General features: G+C 47.5%; 6 protein-coding genes across 6 annotated transcripts; 1 reads left to right on the top strand and 5 right to left on the bottom strand.

Moving 5' to 3' along the window:
- Positions 1 to 114: 114 nt before the first annotated feature.
- On the top strand, positions 115 to 1,694 carry GGI43DRAFT_385214 (Metallo-dependent phosphatase-like protein; the record flags this gene model as incomplete). Its single annotated transcript, XM_083203621.1, has 7 exons — positions 115 to 270; positions 414 to 455; positions 536 to 641; positions 713 to 1,246; positions 1,399 to 1,471; positions 1,562 to 1,611; positions 1,672 to 1,694. The coding sequence occupies 7 exons, from the start codon at positions 115 to 117 to the stop codon at positions 1,692 to 1,694; spliced, it is 984 nt and encodes a 327-aa protein (XP_083059292.1).
- Positions 1,695 to 2,435: 741 nt separating this feature from the next.
- Positions 2,436 to 3,547, bottom strand: GGI43DRAFT_385213 (uncharacterized protein; the record flags this gene model as incomplete). The annotated part of the gene is made up of 2 exons (XM_083203620.1): positions 2,436 to 3,416; positions 3,533 to 3,547. 2 exons carry the CDS (start codon positions 3,545 to 3,547, stop codon positions 2,436 to 2,438), a joined length of 996 nt encoding a protein of 331 aa, XP_083059291.1.
- Positions 3,548 to 5,069: 1,522 nt separating this feature from the next.
- GGI43DRAFT_428514 (alpha/beta hydrolase) lies at positions 5,070 to 6,562 on the bottom strand (the record flags this gene model as incomplete). Its single annotated transcript, XM_083208971.1, has 2 exons — positions 5,070 to 6,052; positions 6,143 to 6,562. 2 exons carry the CDS (start codon positions 6,560 to 6,562, stop codon positions 5,696 to 5,698), a joined length of 777 nt encoding a protein of 258 aa, XP_083059290.1. The 3' UTR covers positions 5,070 to 5,695.
- A 1,301-nt stretch (positions 6,563 to 7,863) lies between these two features.
- GGI43DRAFT_385211 (SNF2 family N-terminal domain-containing protein) lies at positions 7,864 to 10,982 on the bottom strand (the record flags this gene model as incomplete). Its single annotated transcript, XM_083203619.1, has 9 exons — positions 7,864 to 8,090; positions 8,146 to 8,777; positions 8,835 to 8,939; positions 9,003 to 9,275; positions 9,335 to 9,903; positions 9,957 to 10,379; positions 10,440 to 10,532; positions 10,590 to 10,675; positions 10,742 to 10,982. The coding sequence occupies 9 exons, from the start codon at positions 10,980 to 10,982 to the stop codon at positions 7,864 to 7,866; spliced, it is 2,649 nt and encodes an 882-aa protein (XP_083059289.1).
- Positions 10,983 to 11,124: 142 nt separating this feature from the next.
- On the bottom strand, positions 11,125 to 12,864 carry GGI43DRAFT_92062 (RmlC-like cupin domain-containing protein). The gene is made up of 3 exons (XM_083210513.1): positions 12,356 to 12,864; positions 12,026 to 12,278; positions 11,125 to 11,966 (listed from the first exon to the last, which is right to left on the bottom strand). Exons 1-3 carry the CDS (start codon positions 12,635 to 12,637, stop codon positions 11,845 to 11,847), a joined length of 657 nt encoding a protein of 218 aa, XP_083059288.1. The 5' UTR covers positions 12,638 to 12,864; the 3' UTR covers positions 11,125 to 11,844.
- Positions 12,865 to 14,467: 1,603 nt separating this feature from the next.
- Positions 14,468 to 15,225, bottom strand: GGI43DRAFT_92228 (uncharacterized protein). The gene has a single exon (XM_083210514.1). The coding sequence runs from the start codon at positions 14,993 to 14,995 to the stop codon at positions 14,540 to 14,542; it is 456 nt and encodes a 151-aa protein (XP_083059287.1). The 5' UTR covers positions 14,996 to 15,225; the 3' UTR covers positions 14,468 to 14,539.
- Positions 15,226 to 15,354: the final 129 nt, after the last annotated feature.

The following is a 15,354-nucleotide window of genomic DNA, read 5'->3' as shown; positions in this document are numbered from 1 at the left end:
TCGAACCCTCCTGTTTCTACCTACGCCTCGCTCTAACCATCGCCAATCGACCCGGTCCGAACAAGGACTCACGCACAGCTGCAGCGGACGGACGAGCTGCGCAGCATCGCCAGAATGGACACAAATATGGAAGACGTCGGGCGAGTACCGGCCGACGTGTCGCCTGTGCAGACAGAGCCTGCGACAAGATCTACGCTAGAGCAGTGGATTGAGAATCTGATGAACTGCAAGCAGCTGTCCGAGGCCGACGTCCAGAGGCTGTGCGACATGGTGAGCATTTGATGCTGCTGATTGACGACGCGAGCGAAGGAGGGGTTGGCTAGGCCGCAAATCCATGCTGTCGCCTTCGACTCGCCTCGTGACACTCTTTCGGACGCCGTTGAACTTGATACTGATTTTTGGTTGCCATGTAGGGTCGAGAGGTTGTTCAAGATGAATCAAACGTTCAGCCAGTGGTAGGTTGACCCTTGACGATGGCCATCCACGGTGATGAGATAAAATACATTCCTGGTGCTGACCCAACCGTTCTATGCAGAAATGCCCCGTCACAGTCTGTGGCGATATCCACGGTCAATTTCACGATTTAATGGAGCTGTTCAAAATTGGCGGCCCGAGTCCTGACACCAACTATCTTTTCATGGGTGCGATATATGCAATATGATCTGCAAAATGAGGGGTGCCTCGCCGCTGACCGTCAATCTTGATTATGCAGGCGACTACGTCGACAGAGGATACTACTCCGTAGAGACCGTCTCCCTCCTCGTTGCCCTCAAAATCCGATACCCCCAGCGCATCACCATCCTCCGAGGCAACCACGAGTCGCGCCAGATCACACAAGTCTACGGCTTCTATGACGAATGCCTTCGCAAATACGGCAACGCCAACGTGTGGAAGATATTCACCGACTTCTTCGATTACCTCCCCCTGACTGCCCTGATTGAGAACCAGATTTTCTGCCTCCACGGCGGTCTCTCCCCCAGCATCGACACACTAGATAACATCAGGGCCCTCGATCGTGTCCAAGAAGTTCCCCACGAAGGTCCCATGTGCGATCTCCTATGGTCCGACCCAGACGACCGCTGTGGTTGGGGAATCTCTCCCCGCGGTGCGGGGTACACTTTTGGCCAGGACATTTCAGAGGCATTCAACCACAACAACGGCTTGACACTGGTGGCACGAGCGCATCAGCTTGTGATGGAGGGATACAACTGGTCTCAGGATCGAAACGTGGTGACCATCTTTTCAGGTGAGTTTCATTTTTTACGTGCTTTTCTCGATATTTCTTCCCCAATGGCACGCTGCAGCTTTCCCGAGCTATCAACTCGCCACCCATCCTTTGCCTATCCTATTTTTACCAGTCGGGCTGAAATTTTGACTAACGTTGTTGCTACCTCACAGCACCAAATTACTGCTACCGATGCGGTAACCAGGCTGCTATAATGGAAATTGATGAACATCTGAAATATACCTTGTAAGTCCAGATTAAACTCCCCGCTGTGGCACTACCTACCCCACGCCAAGAGGGATTTTATCGAAGCCACAGATGTGCTAACTGCAACAGCCTGCAATTTGATCCATGCCCGAGAGCCGGAGAACCAATGGTCTCGAGACGTATGTTGTCCACTTCCTCACCAAACATCTGAATCATGCCATCTAACTGTTTTCTCACAGGAACTCCCGATTACTTCCTCTAATCTAGCACTGTTGTTCTGCATTCAAACAAGCTATTGCTGTAAAGGGCTTATTGCGAGAGGGTTTATAGCTGTTAGAGCCCTAGAGGCTGGGCATCTAAAAAAAAATAATGTACGATTAATCCTACTGCTGGTATACAGGCCCACGCCATCCAGCTGTAACAAGTCTCAATGTGAACAAGGAATTGCCCAAGTGTTGCTTCACCAAGGATAATTCAAAATAACTAACACAGAATTTTGGCCCTCTTCTTTTGTAAACACATCGATATACGAAATACTTGACTGCTTCTCCGTGATTGGACCCGGCAATTAGGATAAATGTCGGGCAGTACCAACTACAATTCTTTATGGCACAACCATTCCTATCTATGCTGTGAATTAATTTCTCTTTTGATACAGTCACTAACTAGCAAAATAGGACACAAAATTAATGATGCTATAATATGTTGGTTTCATATTTTTGCAAATACCTATTTCTACATGTTGAGGGAAATTTTCCTCAGGCAGTCTAATCTAAATAATGGGAGATTCTTTCGAACATGCTAAGACTCGTATGACACGGTACCGCTGTCTATCCAATTTATGCCATCCAACGCCGTTTTGATGTCTGGTCTGAATGTGCCAAGAACACCCAACACATATAAATGCAAACCCTAAGGCGCTTTTATGCTGTAATTATTATTAAATTTCCCCGTTTGGGGTTCTCCTTTCTCTTCTCGTTCTTTCTCCTTCTCCTATTCACCTCTAAGCAGATGCTTCGGGTGCAGTCTTGTTCTGAAATTCGATAGCCCAGGCGGGATCTGTCATTGTCTGCTCAGAAGCACTGGCGGGCAGCTCTTCGTCGAATACCGCTCCGTCTGAGCCTGGGACACCATTGACATAGTGGCCAGGAGCACTGCTTCCGTTGGGAATGTGGAAACGCTTGTCGAATCGAGACAGAGCGTACGTGAAGACGACGATGAGCTCGATGACATAGTTGAAGCAGTAGAAGCAGGCCTTTTGGTGGAACCACCGCGGCTCGGTTATAGGAACACGATAGTATATCACGCCTGCTCGGAAGCCCGCACCGAGGGTGAGAAGACAGGCTGAAAAGATTAGGAGGAAAAGCTTGTAGCGCATGCTTCCAGCGCCGAATTTCTCGATTCGCTGGCGGCGAGGGATGATGAAGCAGAGGCCGATGATGGGCACTGGCAAGAAAGCCAAGAAGGCGAAATATGTCAATGCAACGGTTTGAGCGATGTGAGTCTGATCGATGATGGACTGCTTGGTCGTATAGACGCTGTAGACGAGACAGATGATGAGCATGATCAAGCACCCAATGACGGACGCCACGAGCCCGCGAAGGACGATTCTAGCGGGCATGCTCCAGCCAAGACGAGGATGGTACGCCCGCAGCACGCGCTGGACGAGGATCAGGTTGGCAACGAAGATGATGATGACACCCGCGTTGGCGAGAATGTTGGCGGCGATGGCGATGCGGACGTTTGTCGGGTAGCAGGCCCAGACGATTCGCATGACGTTTGCAGAGATTCGGGCCATGGAGAAACCAAAGAAAAGACCAGACAGGATGAACTTGTGGCCGCGTCGACGGTTGAGTTGGAAGATTGTCATGTTGAGGGCGGCGGAGCAGATGAAGAAGGCGAGGAGGACGGCGGAGATGGGGATGTCGACGGAGCGAGTTGGGCTGAGGCCGAGGCCGGCATATTTGGAGGGGTAGGGAGGGCCCTGGTGAAGATGTTTATGTTAGTTATTTCTTGGATGAGTATGGTGATGATGAGGTGGTTGGTGATGGTGATGGTAGTGATGGTTTGTAGTGTTGATGGTGATGGTGCTGTACGTACGTGTATGGATTCCATGATTTTTGATATTTTCTGTATCAACTGTGATCCAAAAGATGCAAGGGTCGGTATTTCCCCTCTTTTATTAATAATTTTTCTTAATTATTGTCGCGATGTTGAAGGATTCGTTTGTATAAGCAGCGTGGGGGATGTATAAGTCGTTGAGCTCAAGCCACACCACCAAGATAGTCAAGTTCGTGAGAGAAAAGCACAGTTCACACAAAATATATTTTTAATATATATATTTAGAGTTATGGCGCCCGTTAGTCGATAATAGTAGAGCTCACAAGAATGGAGATCAAGTGTTGTATTGATGCTTTAGTCATGTAGAGAGGCGAGTGTGATGAGCGAATGCCATGGGAGAGAAAGAGGAGCATGGTCACTATATAATAAAGGAAATTGAAAAACCAGAACAACATTCCGTCATTGTACATGAGCTCAGATGCTCCATGCTTGGAGCCAACGGTATCTTCCTTTTTTCCTATCGCCGTAGAGCAACGGAAGTTAAAGCAAGGGAGGAGCTGAAGCTCGCGCCAAAATAGCATCGAACCACCGACGGACAAACCATCAGGCTTGTAAAACTAACAAATAATGGCCACGCTACTTGCTACGTAAACCCAAGCTAAGGGGGGGGGGTTGCAGAATCTGTAAGCATTTTTTGCGATTCAAAGCCCGAATACAGCGGCCCGTATACAGCGACTGGGCACGTTTCGTCGCAACATCGGCGCTCGCACTTCTGGCAAGATCCGTCCGGGGTTGAGCGACGACAGTAGGCTAATTAGAGAGGGCTGCAGTTTGGGTGGTGGGAACGGGTACCCATAGTGAGGTGCTTGATTTAACGTTAAGAGCAGAAAATTGGGGCGAAAGGGGCACAAGTCTTGGCCATGTAGGTTAATTCAGTAGGCTATCGAGCTGGATACGCGTGTCTTGTGGTGCAGCCAGGTTGTTGGTTGTGTGCAGTGGTTGTATTGTTGGTTCTTGTATTGTAAATGCTGTCTCTGCCTATCTACTACGTAGCTGATTCAGAATCACACACTCAACTCTTCCAGTGATTTGTGCTTAATGTCCATTTTCTCCATATTTTTTGCTTTAATGCCCAATTATCACCTTCCAAAAGATCATTACATCAACACTCGCGATTGGATGAGAGAAACAGAATCAGATCAACGTAATTATCGAGTACGACTCCCAAAGGCACGGCCGCTGGCGGCCGCTCTTATCGCGGCGACTAAAGCGACCGTCAACTGGCTGATTGCAGTAATAACAATCACGGGGGTCGGCGCGTCGGCGCTTCAATGTCGGCGCGATGGCTGGTGTCGCGCCGACCGTGCTTAAGTAATCAGGTCTTGATTCGCCCGACTCACACAAACGATAGCGAAAGCGAAGCTTTTCAAACACCGGCACGGATGACAAAGAAGGATCATGGAAGATGAAAAAGTGCTATTTTTTATGGATTTATAATGGAGCTGTATCCGTATTGAATTAGATCACGATGGCTCGACTATGCTTCTGAGTCGCTTCGCAGAATTAGTCGTGTCCGAAGGCGGAGAGCTACAAAGTCATGCACGTGTAAGTCGCTCTTGATGTCTTGCATTGGCGCGAGCAATCATCCTTGGTGGCACGTCTTGTGCTCATGTCTTAATCATGTGAATTTGGAATCACAAGAGGAGAGGCGATGGTGGTTGATGCGGGGAATACAAATCATGGCGAAATACACACCTCAGGAGTGAGTACCATTGGTGTGGTATGCAGTGTTTGATGCAGCCTTATAGAGGCGATGGTGGACGCAGCTCATGGAAACAAGGATCTATTCCCCCTCATGCTGAATGCGGTATGTGCTGTAGTATACACGTGAGTTATAGTATTCGCCAACAGAAGAGTATGTTTCCCCTCCTACCGAAGATGGTATATGCTACTCTACACTAACACGTAAGCTTGGTCCTATTTCTCTTCAAAGCGTATTGAAGATACTCAGATTAGAAATCATACGATCATATATCACATAAAGGAAAAGAACAAAGATGTTCATAATACAAATACATTCATCATGGCATCAAATCTGTTTATATCTTACACAATGCTGCTACTTCGCTCGCTGCAGTAACAAACATCCCAAACAATAAAAACTCTATATACTTTTTTTTTCCTTTTCAACCTTCAACCATTTTAATTCTTTGCAAACTCCACCGCCAACTCCGCAACCAGACCAACAACCTCATCCGTCTTCGACACGAAAGCGCTGTGCGAAGCATCCACAGACTTCTCCAGCCACGGAACACCCGACCGGGCAATGTATTCATTCTGGTCCTTGAGGGGCACGGTGTTGTCCTGAATAGTGTGAATATATCCGCGGTGGCCGTCGTATTCCTTGTTCCTCCATCCTATTGCCGACGGGGTTGACATGGCTGCCGCTGCGGACTGTCCCTTGAGGGTTGCGGCGATGCGGTCGGCTACCTCGTCTGGGATGTCGTTGTAGAAGAAGTGCTTCGGGTCTTTTGTGCCCAAAAGGCCAGTTTCCTCGACCTACAATATTGAAATTAGTATCTGCGAGATGGGATAAAAAAGAAGAGCAAGCCTTAATAAAAAGAAGCTCAGTTATGGGAAAATACTCACATTGTCTGCCGAGACAAAAGGAGTCTCAAAACCACCCGCCATCTCAAAAGTCGTCTCGCCCTCAACAGGCACAAAGGCAGCAAAATAAATCACGCCAATGATGCCTCCACTAAGGCCCTGTGCCTCTCTGCTCTTCTTATCCAGACCGTTAATAAGGCCTGTGATTACGAAACCGCCGTATGAATGTCCGAGGACAATAACGTCTTTGCCTTCATCAAATAGAGGCTGAAGGAGAGCCTTGGCCTGTGCTTCATCGTCTTGAACGGTGACGTCTCTGGCGCCAACACTGCGGGTCGGTACTACAGTGGTGGGAAAGCCTGCTGCCTCGAGGTCCTTGGCAAAGGAGGCCATTGTAGACGCCGGGTGCCATGCTCCGGGGATAATGAGGATGTGTGGCCGAGAGGATGAAATGACTGCCATGGTGGTTGATTTGACTGGAGAGATTGATAGGTATGTCTTATGAATATGTCCTATTCCTTTGGTTGAAAGGAATATATAGGCTAATGTAGGAAACTGTATTAAGAATGCTGTGCTTCAACACCAAGTCTATTGTCTACGAAGGTTGGACATCCAACTTTATATATACAGTCTATTACCAATAGACTATCGTCCATCTTCCATCTTCCAAATTCTTAAACTGTCATCCTAGTCTCTCTACACCTCTTCTGGGATGAGAAAACGTCAGTATATTCTGACCGCGCTTCGATTTGTAAGTCCTCTAGGTTTAGTAAACTCCGACCTATCTCCCACGAGTCAAAATAGTACATGCGGCAGCTAAAAGAAGAAAAACTTCTCCGCGTAAATGCGCCCTAGTAACCGAGCTAAGCGGGATACTCAGCCGCTCAAGACTAGGACTCTGCCACGGGCTGTGTAATGGTTCTATCGCCCCATAGGTACTGGGCAAGCCTGTAACCTGACAGCACGTAAGCAATTTACCTGTTATCCTATTCTGGGGTGATAGCTTTTTCCCTCTACAAGTTAGTGAACTTGATCCTGTCCATGCAGTTTCCTAATGCGGACGCTTCCAGCTTCTGGCTTGTGGCTGACCAATTGACGGCTCTGTTGAAAAAGGAAAATTTCACCAAGACTGGGCAACAGCTTCTTTGACCGAGTGACCGAGAAACCGAGAAACCGAGGTCGCGCCGCGGGAATTCACTTCACCTTGGATGACGATGCTTATTGATGTCGCGATTCTTGCCCACTACATCAAGATTTTGCCATATTTGGAATACTATAGCAGGCACAAATACATAGTATGATGTTACATTATGATGTAATTCCTCAGCAACCTAGCCAGCCTCTGCATGACCTTTTTTAAGGGAATTGTTATTCAACGCCCCAGTTTCATTATCCAGCACCCCGGTCGTAGTTAAAGTCGCGAATTTTAAACTACTGCATCTACTACTTTTACTGCCTCTGCCTCTACTGCTTCTACTACCTCTACGTGTAAGCACTCTATCTCGGGAACTAATATTACTGATACAGCCTCAATAGGTTATAGTTAGTTGAATCCCCTAAAATTAGTGGATTGTTATTTGGTCCATTTGATCAGCTAATCACTATCAAAGTACTGTATTCGCCGCATTGGCCGCATTCCCGTTGGCATGATTAGCAGCCATTGATGCCGCAATAGCGCGTTCGAGAAGATCCTCAGGTCTAAAAACCGACATCTTGCATATGGAGATATCCTTCAGCCCATACCGGGAGCCAACACGTACCACTCAAGAAAGCAGCTTCAATACGTCTCTTATTCTGGTGTCTTTAGATTTCTTTGTGGTACCCTTTTCTTGGAATGCCTTGTTGACAAGATCACGCTTCTCTTGTTGAACATCCAGCACTCGTTCTTCAACAGTCCCTTCCATAATGAGGCGCCAAATCTTTGTCTCACGTGTTTGGCCAAGACGATGCACTCGATCAACGGCTTGGTCTTCAATTGCCGGTGCCCACCCTGTCAAAGTACATATAAGTATTTATTCATCACAGTGGTTAAAGGGGAGACTTACAGCTATCAGACAAGATCACCGTATCCGCAGAAACAAGGTTAAGTCCCACACTGCACACTGCCAGACTGGCGAGCATAATGCGGGTCTCAGAATCGTTGTCGAGAGCATCAATTGCCTTATCGCGCTTCTCTGCGCTCATGCTTCCATCAATTCTACAGTACTTTAGCCCTGCGTTTTCGAGCTGCTTCTGCACAATGTCGAGGAAAGATGTCCACTGTGAAAATATGACAATCTTAGACCCTTCATTCTTGACCGTTGCCCGAATGATTTGCAGCATCGCCTCCGTCTTGGAACTCTGCGTGTCCGTATCAAGGTTCACGTCGAAAGTACCTTCGGGAGCTGGCTCCAAGAAATCGTCCTCAGTAAGCTTGTTGCGACACATGGGACATTTTCCTTGGAGCTGAACTGCTCTAGTGATGCAGTGGCGACAAAAAACGTGTTGACAATTTGTAATCACTGGGTTTGTAGGTGTGTCGTAGCAGATGGCGCAGTCCTCCTGGCTATCAATGTACAGCCGAAGTGCTTCTTGAAGCAACGCTCGATTTTTCTCAGTCAAAGGTACAACGTCTTGATCTTTGAGCAGTTGCATCAGATCATTAATCCGCGCTTTGCAGAGAGTCCAGTGATTACATCTATAACGAATTAGTTTAGTAAGCCTAGCAAAACTATGCAATCAGCAGGCTACTTACGATTGCCGGAGTCGAAGGAGACGCTCCAAGACGTTTTGGAAGCGGCCCTTTTGACCACTCTGTGATTTGGCCTGGTATTCTTCCAGGACACCTTTGGCCTCAGATCTGCCTGCTAGTTAATACTAAATCCTCGAAACGATGTACGTGGGAAAAATTGGGCAAGCATACAGTAGAGCATCGTATTTAGACTTCTCTTCTGGGAGAAACGTGATTCGGTGCAGATACTCAGTCTTCTTGGGAAGCTTGAGATCAACAAACTTCATGTCTTTCTTTCGCCTAAGGCAGATATCTTGCATCAACGACTGCAGAATTGCTTCTGCACTGCGTTCACCCGACATTAACCTTCGAGTGATTGTTGTGTTGAATATCTCGGGCTGCTCAATGCCTCCAGTAATGTGCAAGAATTTTACCAAGGATTGGAGATCCTTTACAGAATTGACACTAGTAACAAGTCAGGATAGAGCTACAATGTTATAAGGACACCACCAATTGGTACTTACATGGGAGTTCCAGTCAAAACCCAGCGGGATTGGGCTTTAAGTTCGCTTGCGGCCAGAGCCACCTTGGTCTTTACATTCCTTATCGTGTGTCCTTCATCAAGCACAACTCGCCGCCAATTCTTCTTTTGGCTCAGCAGAGTTTTGCTTCCACCTTCATCCAGTTCTTTGGCAAGTGTGCCGTAGCTAGTGATGACAACGTCGAATTTTGAGAGTTCTTGGCCATCCACTTTCCTGGCACCATGATATACCAGGATACTTGGCTGGTGTTCTTCTTTGACGTGTCTTCGAATTTGTTGCTCCCAGTTGCTCATCACACTAACCGGAGCAACAATCAGTGTTGAACCAGGGCCACCCGCAAGAATTAAGCTGATCATTTGGACAGTCTTTCCCAAGCCCATATCATCAGCAAGAATACCGCCGGAAAATAGCGTTGGCGCTTTGGAGGTGATGAAGTCGGATGCAACATTCCAGTATCGACCCTTGCTATCGCGTCTCCATAGTTGAGTGACGGCATTTGATCCAACCAGTGGGAGTTGCGGATTCTCTTTGGATTGCATCCAGGCCAGTCCCTATATATGCTATTAGCCTTGACTTGTTGAAAAGCATAATGTCCCAGGTATACCTGTAGTTGGTACGGTAGCAGCGTAGATTTTAGCTGTTTAGGTTGCTCAGCCTGCGGCATCTTTGACAACTCCTCTTCACCCATGGCCAGCGTCTTGATGGCATCGCCCCCTTTGCGGAATTCGACCGCGTCGCTAGACTTGAGGAGTTCTTCCAAAGATACTTCAGGCGCTACTGGCTGCTGGCTTGGTAGACCGGCAGTGGAGATCGATTGTTGCCGGCCAAGGGCCACTCTACGAGCCTCGGCAGCTTTCCTGGTTCGTTTCAGTTCGGTAGCTTTGACAAATTTATCTGCCTTTAGAGCATTCTCAATTCTAGTGCGCTCTGCAGGGTTGCTTGGGCCGTAAAATGACAGTCTAATAGGACAGTCATAAAAGGCCTTCTCCCCTATGATTTGGCCTTCGACAGTAATATCTCCAGAGTCCTATTCTAGATTAGTCATGAACCAAGCGATTATCAGATTAGCCAAGAATGCAAAACTCACGATATAGTGTGCCAGCTTCTCGACAATCTTGCGAGGCAAGTGGCCTATTTGCTGATGGAGCACGTTGTCTATTCGAATGGCATTGGAGTCATACTACCGTCCAATCAGCTCAGTAATTCGAGGAATCTAAAATGGCTGAGCACGGCTTACCTGATTTCTTGGCTCTCTGTGACACAAGACAGATTCTCCAGGAGAAGCATACCCATTATAGTACCTCACGCCCACAATTTTGCCATCTATAAGAGGTTAATTGGGTCAATATTAATGCTATACTTTGGTAATTGATGCTGAGGCAGACGAACCAAAAGTACCGTAGAGCTCCCTGTCAAATGTGTCGTCTTCCTGCGTCAGATCTAGATAGTCTGGCTCTTGGGTTGACAGCTGGAAAGAGGAAGAAGAAGGAATAGCCTGATTTCTCTGGCGACTTGCTGCACCAGACTGCGAGGATGATAAAGCAGGTCGTTTATAAGCAGGCTGATCGTCATCTCCAGTAAGATCGATATAATAGGTAGCCTCTGCGGCGGCGCGCTTGCGAGGAGGCATACTGAAAATAGTTTCTACTTGAGAGATGATATAAAATAAACAATGAAAGACGATGTAAAATCTTGATAATGAATGATATTGAAACAAATTCAAAGTCTATAATTGAGTATCTCTATCCTCTTTTTTTTTTCATGTCACTTCTATGATAAGCCTGTTAATGCTCTCTTCGCGTCCAAGTGCAGAATAACCATTACGCGAGGTCATGTGACAAGCGAAACAAAAAGCAAAGTGATATATAATGAAATAGTTCTACATGAGGCAGTTGGAAATATAGCATGCATTAGAGCATCAAAAAGCACATGGGCCATTTATAAGAACATTCTGTATCATTCATACTGCTCCCTTTTTTCCAAACGCCCAACACCCTTTATTGGCAGTAGTTTCAGGGATTAGTACCGTACGGTCGCTGACACTCTGGAGAGAAGTGCTAAGCAGCTTGACATGTACCCTCGTACTGCCATACCAAAATAGAGCGCCGAGATCCGCTCAGAGGAGCACTCCAAGCTGTCCCCAAATAGGTCTAGCTGCAATCACGCAATCGATGGCTCTGCGGATTCAAGCAGTAATATCAACGACATGCGACCATTCCTCTCCTCTCTTCCAACTACACTCTTCTTTACGCTTCACTGGGGCAGGCGAGCTTCTATGAGATGAGGCCTTTCATTTGGTACAAAAAACGCTATGCTTCTCCACTAAGGCCGTCGATGAGGACCGCCTCTCCACCTGCTGTGGATGAACGCAGCAGATGATGCTATACAAGAATACCCAGAACCAGAAACTAAACAACAGGATTCAATCTAGGGAACAACGAAGAATACCGAACGCCATATCGCCTTGCCCAATGCAAACGTTGCGACGCTTGCTACTCTTTCAACAAGCGGCCATACGCTGAAAAGTACATGCAACCAGGCACATGGCTTTTGCGGCCAGTCTTTTCGTCAAAGATGTGACAACCCTGTCTAGCGACATTGGGAGGAGTATATACTGGAGAGTTCTTTAGTTGGGTCCATTACAAGTGTTGTGGTGCCAGATGAAGAACTTACGGTGTAAGGACACAGCGAAGTCGCTACCACGGTTGGATACTCTATGGAGGCCAAGCTCGTCGGCCATGTACGTCACTTGGTTCTCTCTATATGTCTTTTCGGAGATGATAGTCATTTGTCCTTCGGGCTCGTCGTCTTCTGGGAAAGCATAGCGGGTCTCAGTGAGATCTCCGCGCAGAATCTTCATGAGGCAGTGTGCATTTCCGTGGTCGTGAATGGGGCTTCCCTTTCCTGGAGACCAAACAAGTACAAGCTGTTTTGCTTTTGTTAATATACCGATGGCTTCGAGTGATGCATCACCCCCGAGTTGGACTTCAAGACATGACCTACCAGATTGCTCTTGCCATTTCCCTCGTCGACAAGGTTACGAGTGTAGCCTCTACTAGCATCGCCGAATGCATACTTGGACCATTGCATGTCGCCGCCGTCATACGCTCGCATTAGCTCCATCAGGTAGCCAACGTCGACATCCTCGGACGTCAAGCCAGATGATGGACCAAGGCCTTCCTTGAGCGCCAATACGAGCTCTTCGAAAAGATCCTTCTCCCGCTGCGCTACGACGTCGCCTACGACACCGAGCGCGTGGCTGCTTGACACAAGATTCATGGCCATGATTGATGAGAAGCTATATGGAAGATGAATTGCGTATGTGGATATGTATGGACTATTGGCGATCTATTGGAACGATATGAGAGAACGATGCGATGGGACATTTATCACAATTATCGAAGATGCACAGCCAAGACGACACACCGACTGGAGCGGGGATGGACAGTGTCTCTCGCGACAGGTCAGCTGAGCGTAACCCCCGACGGTGGATAAGGGACCCGGTGTCGGCCAGCGAAATCCTCGTCACTCCAAGCCACACGAAAAAAAGGAATGGCGAAGATCGCAGGTACGAGGGACGGATACACCTGGCAATCATCGGTGGATTACGTTGCGCACGTTTCGCACAATCTGGTTGGACAATAGGACGCTAAGAGCGCGTAATGACCAGCCATGGTTTAGGCGGAGCAGCGGGCGATGACACAAATTGAACGCACAGAGGCAACCTTCAATTGATCAGATGGCAACAGCAGGATGGGACACCAGATTCTCAAGTCTCTCAGAAAGATCGGCATTCGATCTTGGGACTCTGGACATACACTTTTGGTATGCAATGGTCTTGACGGGCGCATTGCGACAGGTTATCGCGATTTCAAGATTTGAGACCATGTTCGAAATATTTTGGCGATACGGCTTGCAAAGTGCCTGCGGAGCGTGGGGCCCATGAAACCCGGTAGCACAGCACGGCAGTAGCGCTATGCTACCAATGACGCTACAGTACTTAAAAACTCAAGAGGGAGCCTAGGAGGATTTGCGATTGCTGAGCTTACGGCTCGTAGTGAAAAGAAAAGGGGTCAGCAATCTGAACCTTCTCTTTTCCTTGCTTATTTTTGTCCTTATCTACGGAGCACTCCTGGGTCGTCTATCTCTTTAAATGAAATAAAAGGAAGGGGTACATTAAGTACTCCGTATCGTCATTGACAGTTAGTTCGAGACACTGTCTTAGGTAAGATAAGGAGGGTGAGGTACAAAGGTGAGGTACCCCCGGGGCTCTCCGATAGCCGCCACCGATGGCCGTCCACGCCCGCTTGCCGACGGCCTTTACCGAATTTTAGCAATAGTGCGCGCAAATCCGAATAGTAAAACCGTAGACATTGAATACATACATATAAATAAGAAACTATTACATATGACCGAGTCATAGTATTGGCACCTGAGTATTACTTGATCAAAGATTTTGGGCTATGACACTACGCATGAAATGCCTAATTGAGCCGTCGTCGCCTTTACATGCGCTATAAGGAAGAGCAGCCAATTCAATCACAGACTTAAGCTCCCACAGTGCTTTAATTGAAGCAGCTCTAGCTTGTATCACTTGAGAGCTTTACACCCAGTTTCTTTTAGCTTGGTCGAACAAACACGACTAAGAGGCAGCTTGTCTCGAGCAAATCTTGCTGTAGAAGAAACTCTGAAATAGGCTATTGCAAAGGTCCCTCGCCCAGACAACCAGCAAGGAGGCAAAAGATCTTTGTCTTTCTCAAGCATCAAGCCATGGATAATGACTCGTAGCTACAGCAAGCTTGTCGATTTTAAAATTAGCAGCAAGGACTCTTGCACGCCGACGGTCCGCCATCTTTGTATGGAGGATTCTATGCGGGGAAGTAAAATCCACTGCCCCAGGTCGGTCTCAAGGTACCTGTCAGAGAGTAATGCTAGCAGATGCCAAGAGATTCTGTTATCTGATTGCTTGCACGATGGAGTACATTAGCCGCTAAAGGAGCATCTGTATGCTATCTCGTCGGATATCTGGTGCAAATCCATGATCTAACCAGTGCCGGCATCGCCATCTTCAGATCTTTTCTATCCGCTCCCTCTGCGTCCGATGCCCGTCAACGTCACAGCCGTAATATCAAAAATTCTAGAAACTAAAAGGGCGAATAAGCAATTAGAAATGCACTTCGGCCGAATCTACTGTTGCAAAAGTATCTTCAGCTGCCAGTTTCGTCGCATATCGGGCCGTCGCCCAAACAGAGCCAGCAAAGTCCCCCGAGAGCCGCCCCGATGCCGACGTCTTTTTCCGCCTTCAGCGAATGAGGGCCGCTGAACGAACCTTACGTCAGAGGGGCTAAGCGCCAACAATGCCACAAGACACAGAAATGCGGCTCCCGGGTGCGGGAGTGGCCCTTCTAGAAATTCGAGATCGGTGGATACAATCCGTAATATTTTCCATCTGAAAAACTGGGACGGGACAAGGCCGTAGCTGAAAAATGGGAATCGGCGGCAAGGCCTGTGAATCATCTGACTAGCCTGTAGAGAACCGTCTGGACTTAAATACAACAGCTCGTCCTGAATAGTTATTGCCACGCATTCTAAATTCCATAAGCAAGAAAAGCATTTCAACTGTAAAAAGGAAGCAAAATTCATAACAATTATCAGCGAATCGGCAGTTAAAAACCAACGTCATAAATCACATATCGAAATATCCTCATTCGTCCGTCTGCCATCCTTTTCGGCTCAGCCATTCCGACGACCTGCACTACCGGCTCGCCGAGAGACCTCCGTCTGCCTAACAGCCATTTTTTTAGTGGGCTTTGTGACCAGAAACGTCGAAACCCCTGTTGCCCGACTTTTACGAGTTTACAAAACAAAAAAGGGAACCATTTCGTCATCAGAATCCTATTAAACTTCTATATAAACGGAAGCTGTCAAGCCTCTCTCCAGCTTTTTCCCCAGATTCCATCAAACAGCGCTTAAATCGTCTTCAACCTTTCAACTCAATATTG

The sequence above is a fragment of the Trichoderma evansii genome (assembly GCF_050947405.1).
Source record: "Trichoderma evansii strain SZMC 28006 chromosome Unknown GGI43scaffold_14, whole genome shotgun sequence".
Taxonomy (NCBI): domain Eukaryota; kingdom Fungi; phylum Ascomycota; class Sordariomycetes; order Hypocreales; family Hypocreaceae; genus Trichoderma; species Trichoderma evansii.
This window is presented reverse-complemented; position numbering and strand designations above follow the sequence as displayed.

Excerpts from the sequence above, each read along its gene's own strand:
- GGI43DRAFT_92228 (XM_083210514.1), bottom strand. The coding sequence starts at position 14,995 with ATGAATTTTGCTTCCTTTTTACAGTTGAAATGCTTTTCTTGCTTATGG.
- GGI43DRAFT_92062 (XM_083210513.1), bottom strand. The coding sequence starts at position 12,637 with ATGGCCATGAATCTTGTGTCAAGCAGCCACGCGCTCGGTGTCGTAGGC. Across the intron at positions 12,279-12,355 it reads GAAATGGCAAGAGCAATCTG|CTTGTACTTGTTTGGTCTCC; the intron begins GTAGGTCATGTC and ends AAAGCAAAACAG. Across the intron at positions 11,967-12,025 it reads CTTCGCTGTGTCCTTACACC|TATATACTCCTCCCAATGTC; the intron begins GTAAGTTCTTCA and ends AGAACTCTCCAG.